The 10,000-nt window shown below is 41.0% G+C and overlaps 1 protein-coding gene across 2 annotated transcripts in view; it reads right to left on the bottom strand.

The window, feature by feature from the left end:
* Positions 1–10,000, bottom strand: part of LOC138018352 (uncharacterized) — a 30,675-nt gene that overhangs the window by 1,295 nt on the left and 19,380 nt on the right. For both annotated transcript variants that reach the window (XM_068864958.1, XM_068864959.1), the window contains exon 2: positions 1–5,645. This exon is cut by the window's left edge and continues 1,295 nt beyond it. In XM_068864958.1, the coding sequence (XP_068721059.1) occupies positions 1–5,616 (5,616 nt within the window). In that variant the 5' untranslated portion in view covers positions 5,617–5,645. The remainder of the gene's footprint in view (positions 5,646–10,000) is intronic.

The raw sequence follows: 10,000 nt of genomic DNA, 5'->3' as shown, positions 1-10,000 counted from the left end.
AGCACGCTCATGATACTCTCTTGCTTGTTCCAGGTCGCCTTGGGCAGGAAGTACATTTCCCAAATTGTTTAAAGTTGTTGCGACAAAAATATGCTGAGAACCAAGCTTTTCTTTGCGAATAGCAAAGGCACGCTCATGATAATCTTTTGCTTGTTCCAAGTCGCCTTGGGCACGAAGTACACAACCCAAATAGTTTAAAGATGTTACGACATCACTATGCTGAGAACCAAGCTTTTCTTCGCGAATAGCAAGAGCACGCTCAAGATAATCTTTTGCTTGTTCCAGGTCACCTTGGGCACGAAGTACACAACCCAAATTGTTTAAAGTTGTTGCGACAGCGATATGCTGAGAACCAAGCTTTTCTTCGCGAATAGCAAGAGCACGCTCATGGTAATCTTTTGCTTGCTCCAGGTCACCTTGATCCATAAGTACATTACCCAAATTGTTTAAAGTTGTTGCGACAGCGATATGCTGAGAACCAAGCTTTTCTTCGCGAATAGCAAGAGCACGCTCGAGGTAATCTTTTGCTTGTTCCAGGTCACCTTGGGCATGAAGTACATTACCCAAATTGTTAAAAGTTGTTGCGACAAAAATATGCTGAGAACCAAGCTTTTCTTCGCGAATGGCAAGAGCACGCTCATGATAATCTTTTGCTTGTTCCAGGTCACCTTGGGCACGAAGTACAAAACCCAAATTGTCTAAAGTTGTTGCGATATCGATATGCTGAGAACCAAGCTTTTCTTCGCGAATAGCAAGAGCACGCTCATGATAATCTTTTGCTTGTTCCAGGTCACCTTGGGCACGAAGTACACAACCCAAATTGTTTAAAGTTGTTGAGACCTCTATATTCTGAGAACCAAGCTTTTCTTCGCGAATAGCAAGAGCACGCTCATGGTAATCTTTTGCTTGTTCCAGGTCACCTTGGGCATGAAGTACATTACCCAAATTGTTAAAAGTTGTTGCGAGATCGATATGCTGAGAACCAAGCTTTTCTTCGCAAATAGCAAGAGCACGCTCATGATAATCTTTTGCTTGTTCCAGGTAACCTTGTGCACGAAGTACACAGCCCAAATTGTCTAAAGTTGTTGCGACAGCGATATGCTGAGAACCAAGCTTTTTTTCGCGAATAGCAAGAGCGCGCTCATGATAATCTTTTGCTTGTTCCAGGTCACCTTGGGCGTGAAGTACACAACCCAAATTGTCTAAGGTTGTTGCGACAGCGATATGCTGAGAACCAAGCTTTTCTTCGCGAATAGCAAGAGCACGCTCATGGTAATCTTTTGCTTGTTCCAGGTCACCTCGATCCATAAGTACATTACCCAAATTGTTTAAAGTTATTGCGACATCGATATGCTGAGAACCAAGCTTTTTTTTGCGAATAGCAAGAGCACGCTCATGGTAATCTTTTGCTTGTTCCAGGTCACCTTGGGCATGAAGTACATTACCCAAATTGTTAAAAGTTGTTGCGACAGCGATATGCTGAGAACCAAGCTTTTCTTTGCGAATAGCAAGAGCACCCTCATGATAATCTTTTGCTTGTTCCAGGTCACCTTGGGCACGAAGTACACAACCCAAATTGTCTAAAGTTGTTGCGACAGCGATATGCTGAGAACCAAGTATTTTTTCGCGAATAGCAAGAGCACGCTCATGGTAATCTTTTGCTTGTTCCAGGTCACCTTGGGCATGAAGCACACAACCCAAATTGTTTAAAGTTGTTGCGACATCGATATGCTGAGAACCAAGCTTTTTTTCGCGAATAGCAAAAGCACGCTCATGATAGTCTTTTGCTTGTTCCAGGTCACCTTGGGCACGAAGTACACAGCCCAAATTGTCTAAAGTTGTTGCGACAGCGATATGCTGAGAACCAAGCTTTTTTTCGCGAATAGCAAGAGCACGCTCATGATAATCTTTTGCTTGTTCCAGGTCACCTTGGGCATGAAGTACACAACCCAAATTGTTTAAAGTTGTTGCGACATCGATATGCTGAGAACCAAGCTTTTGTTCGCCAATAGCAAGAGCACGCTCATGATAATCTTTTGCTTGTTCCAGGTCACCTTCATCCATAAGTATACAACCCAAATTGTTAAAAGTTGTTGCGACATCGATATGCTGAGAACCAAGCTTTTCTTCGCAAATAGCAAGAGCACGCTCATGATAATCTTTTGCTTGTTCCAGGTCACCTTGGGCATGAAGTACATTACCCAAATTGTTAAAAGTTGTTGCGAGATCGATATGCTGAGAACCAAGCTTTTCTTTGCGAATAGCAAGAGCGCGCTCATGATAATCTTTTGCTTCTTCCAGGTCACCTTCGGCACGAAGTGCACAACCCAAATTGTCTAAAGTTGTTGCGAGATCGATATGCTGAGAACCAAGCTTTTCTTCGCGAATAGCAAGAGCACGCTCATGATAATCTTTTGCTTGTTCCAGGTCACCTTGGGCACGAAGTACACAACCCAAATTGTTTAAAGTTGTTGCGACAGCGATATGCTGAGAACCAAGCTTTTCTTCGCGAATAGCAAGAGCACGCTCATGGTAATCTTTTGCTTGTTCCAGGTCACCTTGATCCATAAGTACATTACCCAAATTGTTTAAAGTTGTTGCGACAGCGATATGCTGAGAACCAAGCTTTTTTTCGCGAATAGCAAGAGCACGCTCATGGTAATCTTTTGCTTGTTCCAGGTCACCTTGGGCATGAAGTACATTACCCAAATTGTTAAAAGTTGTTGCGAGATCGATATGCTGAGAACCAAGCTTTTTTTCGCGAATAGCAAGAGCACGCTCATGATAATCTTTTGCTTGTTCCAGGTCACCTTGGGCACGAAGTACACAGCCCAAATTGTCTAAAGTTGTTGCGACAGCGATATGCTGAGAACCAAGCTTTTTTTCGCGAATAGCAAGAGCACGCTCATGATAATCTTTTGCTTGTTCCAGGTCACCTTGGGCATGAAGTACACAACCCAAATTGTCTAAAGTTGTTGCGACATCGATATGCTGAGAACCAAGCTTTTCTTCGCCAATAGCAAGAGCACGCTCATGATAATCTTTTGCTTGTTCCAGGTCACCTTGATCCATAAGTATACAACCCAAATTGTTAAAAGTTGTTGCGACATCGATATGCTGAGAACCAAGCTTTTCTTCGCGAATAGCAAGAGCACGCTCATGATAATCTTTTGCTTGTTCCAGGTCACCTTGATCCATAAGTACATTACCCAAATTGTTTAAAGTTGTTGCGACATCGATATGCTGAGAACCAAGCTTTTCTTCGCGAATAGCAAGAGCACGCTCATGATAATCTTTTGCTTGTTCCAGGTCACCTTGATCCCAAAGTACATTACTTAAATTGTTTAAAGTTGTTGCGACATCGATATGCTGAGAACCAAGCTTTTCTTCGTGAATAGCAAGAGCACGCTCATGATAATCTTTTGCTTCAGAAAAGTCACCCTGGTTTCTTAGTACAGTACCCAAATAGTCAAAACATGTTGCGACATCCACACATAGAGAACCAGGCTGGTCATTGGCTTTTTCGACCTCTCCTTCAAAAACATCGTTATGGTTACTCAAATTAAGAGCCTGAATGCCAAATGTTCTGGCTGTACTATAATCACAATGAAAAAGACAGATATTGCCCAACTTGACAAAATAATGTGGATAATATTTCACGCTTAAATTATTACTTTTCCCAAGCTTAGATATGTCTCCTGCATCCGTAGCATTTACAATTTGCGTCATTAGGCATCTTAAATGCGGTATTAAGTGCAAGCTTTTAGTGACGGAATCTAAACTAAGGAGGCTTTTATCAACTGCAAATTGGTAAAAAGACGTAATAACCGCATCAAGAACTTTAAAGTTCTCAGTTTCCAAATATTCCTCAGCAATTTTTCTTTGGATAACATCTCTCACAATCCGATGAACACGAACGAAGTCGTCACTGCCGTCTTCTTCAAGTAAAAACAGTGAGCTTTTACGAATCCTCAAACCAACAATATCTGCATCATTAAGTTCGTCTGCTGTGCTACTATCGTTTTTGTTCTGGAAATTCAGAACGTAGTTGATCAAAAGTTCCAGGTTTAATGGTTGCTGAGCGCAGAGAGAAATGAAATGGAATGCGTGATTTAAAACCTTATCAGAGGACATCACGCCGTCAACGGCCAATGAAATCGCGGCGGTCATGGAGTTTGGATAGCTTGGATTTGATTTGGCAAGGAAGGCCTCAGTGTTAGCGCGCTGCCCTTTGGAAAGCTTCTGTAGATAATCTTTCCAGCCAAAGTTAGAACATGATTTGGTTTCTCGTACTTGTTGAACAAACGTGGCGGCGCTTGCTAAGGCAAGGGGTTGATAATCTAATGCCTGCACAACTTCTTTTGCGGTGTCATCGTTATCGATCCCAGAGATGGAGGTTAATAAAGAAATCGCGTCATATAACCTCATGCCCTTGCTCACAGATATGTGATGAATGAAAGACGTTTCTGAAGGTATAGCAGCGGTGTCTTGGGATGTTATTAACACTTGACCGTTACGCCATTTCGTACTTCCCCTTTCTGGCAAATGACAACTTATTTCATGTAAACTCACGACGTTGTCCACTATCAACAGCCAGGAAGAGTAAAGCTCCACTTTGGTACTAACTAAGGACTTTATGTTTGTGATCTTCTCCTTTGTTTCCATATCTTTATTTTTAAGATTCTGCAACACTGCATCTTCCGGACATTTAAGATTTCGAGCAAAAGAAACATAAGACTCGAAGACTGAATCGAGGTTTTGCGCATTTAGAGTCATTACAAATGCCTTCACGCTTGGGACCTTTGTTTCTTCCTCAAACCATTTCTCCGCAACGAGAGCGCTCAACTGAGATTTGCCGCTTCCCGAGTTTCCTGAGATGTACAGGTAACTCAAATGGTTTTCGTTGGCTTCCTTTAGTCGCTTTCCCTTTTGAGCTATTTCTTCCACCTCACAATCTCGTCCAGCAATTTCGTGTGATGGCTTGGGAGGGAGAACACAAAAAGGAGGTGCGTCACTCTGCAACTGCTCTTGAAGGACTTTTCGATTCTGTTCTGTTTCTTTTAGTTCGTCTTCCAGATCTTTAACTTGTTGGAGTACTTTGGTCAACTCGTTTGTTGGAAAACTCGTTTGGTTTCTAATGTCCTTAATTTTCACATCGGAGAGGCCAAGTGCCAGAAATACCGCCGAGACTCTTCCTATGGCATTTTGGAACTCTAGCTTTGTGAGCTGGCCCTGTGGCAAATGAGCGAAGTCTTGATTACGAAAAATTCTTAGAGCATCCACGTTTGATTTAATCGTGACGTTTAGAGTGCTCCCGATACAATCGGAGTAAAGGATAGCGTAAAAGAGCATGGTGCAGTCCCATTCTGCTCTGTTTCCATTAACTATGGTTGCTAAAAGCTTTTTATGTCTTGCTGGGGTTCGTGGCAACTCCTGGTTTTTGAAGTTCAGTCCATTCTGGGGTTTGTCTTTCCATTCTCCCAGTGTCGTCTTGTAGCGATTGTCCCACTGTTGTTTAAAGATTGTCCGAAGACCCTCAGGTATTACGTTTGTGGTGATGAAGCAGATCCTGAAGTAATTCAGCTGTTCCTCGGTGTATTCCGGACCAGTCGCCATGATCAGCGATGCTCAGCTTTCAATCAGTCCTTGTTGGAAATAATTTTCAAAGTTAATGTGCTGTAAGAGGTCGCTTTAATATATTTAAAACAATTGTTTCCTCGGTAATAGTAAGAAGTATAAAAACTAAGAGAACATGAAAGGTTTACTTCACTGACCTCTTTTCACAGAGAGCCAGAGTTGAAGTACTCTTTTCAGTATATTCTTAATATGACAAGGAACACTGATGAGATTATAATCACAAATATTCGGCATTTTGCCTCGTCTTTAAAAGAGGGACTATTGTGAGCTGTTTTAAATGACCTGTAATTATAAACTAGTTTAACTATAAATAGTAGAAATGATGCCGAAGGAAGGGAGATGTTGAACTATGGTTACGTTAATTTGACGACGGTTTGTTCGTAGCAGGGACGTTACAAAACGAGCAACTACTTCTTGAGATGGTTTTAATAAGCGCCGAGTCATGACTATCATTCATGTGACTGGTTGAAATTATATACTTTTGTCCTTCAGTAGACTCTGAATCATAAGTAAGGAGGATCGATCTGTTTGATTTAAAAGGGTAAACTGTGGTCAAAACACCTACGCATTGTGTCTGAGGATACGATCCAACGTAAATAGCCCCCCTGAGAGGGGAGGAGGAGGTGTCTGTTGACAAGATTAAAGTTGATCAAGCCGAGGTAACTCCCATCTCTTCAGTGCGCAACTTGGGCGCTTGGTTTGATTCTCATCTGGACATGTCCACTCATGAAACTAAGGTTTGTATTAATGCTTTTTATTGCCTGTACAATATCCGGCATATTAGAAAGTACTTATTTCGTGTGCACGTGAATCCACTGAAAGGCTTGTCCACGCTTTCATTACAAGTAGGCTGGACTATTGTTATAGCTTATTATATGGTATTTCGGAGTATTAAGTTAGGAAACTTCAAAGAGTTATGAATACAAGTGCACGGTTAGTTTACTGCGCGCCTGAGTATTACATATTACCCGCTTGCTGCGGGAACTTCATTGGATACCAGTGCGTTTGACTATAGATTTAAAGTTTTTTCTCATTACAATGAAGATACTTAAGGGTTTAGCTCCTAGTTATCGTATGAATCTAGTTTCAATCTTACTGGCCTCACACTATCAATCGACATATTGCTAGTTAGTCCGCAGTTCAGAACGAAAAAAACTACGGGTGATCGCGCGGTTATGGTTGCAGCCCCAGACGTCCTGTAGAACAGCCTTCTTTTGTCGGTAAGGCTAGCTAGAAACGTTAACATTTGTAAGCGTTTAGTTGACTTATTTTTATTCTCTAAGGCCCCTTGTTAAGATTTTATTGTGACATCATATTTTAGGATTTGAGGTCTTAATTTTTAAGATCCATTGGTAGTTTTAAAATTTCAATTTGTAATTTGCAGAATTCATTTAACTGTAACTTATAGAAAAAAGCGCAACGTAAGAATCTGCCTACACTAAACCCGAGACATTCAATGTGAAATAGTTTATTTAGGATGAGCCAGTCAGTCATCTAGAGCATACTACATATACATACCGTTATACAGTCTTTACAAGGATAAACGTAGACATAATAGGCATGAAAAACGAAAAAGGTGTGCCACGCCAGATACGAAAAACCACTAAAAAACCACCCTTTAGATGTGGCCAAAAAATCTGTGGAAACGTATTCCCCATCTAATGCTGTGGCACCAGACCTAGGGGGAGGGGTAAACAGAGTAAACCACAAAATATATGATATAAAATTAAAGCAAGTGAACCTAAGACTGACTGACGTAGAATGATTAACATTTCCCACCAAAACCTTTAAATAGTCCCCAGAATCCCTAGACAATACCCGAGCCTCTACATCGTGCCGTCAGAATACAAATTTCTGACTGAACGTCAGAAATTCCATTTTTTACGATGACTGCAAAATTCTCGCGCGCTCATTGGCTAATTTTTATTGTCAATAAGCTGACAGACACATAAAATTATAATTTATGCGTTTCAAAGAGTTATAATTTATGCAAGATTTTGTAAAACGTCGATCTGTCACTTTTTAACCAATAGGAAAGTCTCCGTTTTTTCCATTAGCCAATGAGGGAGCGAGGCAAGTTATGAATTTGGTCGCGTCAGATTGAACAAAATTGAAGTTTCTCGATTTTTGTCTCGCATTTGACTTAATTTTGACCGCTCTGCCTTTTAGTTATTGTAAAAAACGAATAGATGTCAGTTTTTCATTCGTCTGTCCTGTTATTGAAAGTAGTCTACTTTGACAATGTTATGACGACATTCATGATCAATAACAGGACAGACGCATGAAAAACTGACATCAATTTGTTAAATAAAATAATGATGATAATAATAATAATAACAACAACTATTATTGTTGTTATTATTATTATTATTATTATTATTATTATTATTATTATTATTATTATTATTATTATTATTATAATTATGACGTGTGGCTACTATAGTAAAAGACGAAACCCAGAGAGCTGGACGAAAATATAAGGAAATCGAGTATCATTGGCAACGAAAATGTTCATCATCTCCGAGTTCACTTCAACTTCTTTGTCACACCAAGCGCGAAGTGCTGTTGTTATAAATTATACATGCATGCAAACATACTTAATTAACCACTCTGCATAGGGGATTTTCAGGGCAAATGAAACACAATCACGACAGAACAGAACATTCAACAACACGAGTACTGTTAAGATTCCTAACTGGCCGGAGGTATAGGGTCTATTGAGAACGCGGCTGCAAGCTTCTGTTTTAATTTTCAAACTGTGTAACGATTAATACACAAGGTGAGACCGAGCATCTTAATTCCTCCATTCCCGCATAACCATAATTCCTTGCGTTTCGAAGAACAATGTGTCCTCTCGATTAGAGAGCTGTCTTTGGCCCACTTACTGCGACAGCAATTACGTCGATTTGATTAGAGTTTTTACACTAAGCTAAAGAAAACGTTTGTACGATAATATAGCTCAATTCCTGGAGGATTAGTTGGGTACACGAACGTGGCCGCCGTGACGTCACGTGAAAACACTGCACTATACAGAAGTGGAATCGCTTTTATCACAAGCCGCCATTTTGAATTCGACGTCACAAATTGTAGCGCCAAAGCGAGGCTTGGGTTGTAGTCTCCATTATGGGGTTTGCTTAAAACTCGGAATCCGGAATTCGCAATCCGGAATTCGCAATCCGGAATACGGAATCCGAAATCCGGAATAAGAAATCCGGAATCCGATATGAGAAATTCAACCAAAGGTTTACACTAATTTGCGAAACGAAACAAAACGAAACGAAATACAGAAAGAATCCTAAACATTCGTTAAAGCTAACCTTAGGCCTAATTAGGCTAAACAAAAGTTTTTAGGCCTATAGCTAATGCTAGCATTGGTAACGGTTTGTTTAGGCCTTTAATGAATGTTTAGGATTGTTTCTGTATCATGTCGTTTTGTTTCCTTTCCCAAGTTAGTGTAAGCTAAGTGACTTTGTGTCAAGTTCATATATCGGATTCTGGATTTCTTATTCCGGAGTCCTGGTTTTAGGCAAACCCACCATTATGCCAAACAGAGCGCATTGTTGCGTACCTTTATGCCATGACAACAAAAGTTAAGATACAGGCATGACCTTACACATGTTTCCTTCGAATGGCAATTTCAGGAAGAGATGGTTGGCTGCAATCCGTTGGGATATTGGTAATTCGTTGATACATTTCTTTATAAATTTAAGCCCGGTTTACACTACAGGAAATTTTTGGCACGGCTCGGGTGAAATTGGCACAGGTTCCAAAAAAACAAAAGGTTCGAATCGGATAAAATTTGCAGTGTATACAACCTGTCTGAACCAAATTTCATCCGTGCCGAACCAAAATCTTTACCCGTGCTGGGCTCTTCGGCGAGGTAGTCCAAGCACGGGTGAAAATGGTACGGGTGCTGAGAAAAGCGGCACGGTTCGGATAGAACAAGTAGTGTAAACACTTTAACGCGCCAAGGTTGAGCTTTAATTCATATAGGCTAGTGGTTTTTTTTGCGTACATTTCAAGATGGCGGCTCATTCCCCACCAAAATCACGCGGACGTTCTTGATTATAGTTGAACTGGTCATGTCTCCAACAGAAGTTACGTGGGCCCAAAAATTTTGGTACGGTATTTTTGGTACGGTAAACCAGGGCCGTACATAGCGGGGGGGGGGGGGGGGGGGTAAAAGCCAGTACGAGTTATGGCAATAATGATTATGTAGCTTGGGCTGCGTGTGGTTTAGTATTTGGCGGGAAACAGTTCACGCATGTTTCTTGCCAACGTTTCCAAAACGTTTCTCTCTCAATCCGCTGGGAAAATGTCGGGAAGAAAGCGCCCGGCTCCCGCTCAACGAGGTATAATGGGC

This window comes from Montipora capricornis, chromosome 10, assembly GCF_036669925.1.
Source record: "Montipora capricornis isolate CH-2021 chromosome 10, ASM3666992v2, whole genome shotgun sequence".
NCBI lineage: Eukaryota > Metazoa > Cnidaria > Anthozoa > Scleractinia > Acroporidae > Montipora > Montipora capricornis.
Note: the sequence above shows the minus strand (reverse complement) of the source record. Positions and strands in the feature narration are given on the sequence as shown.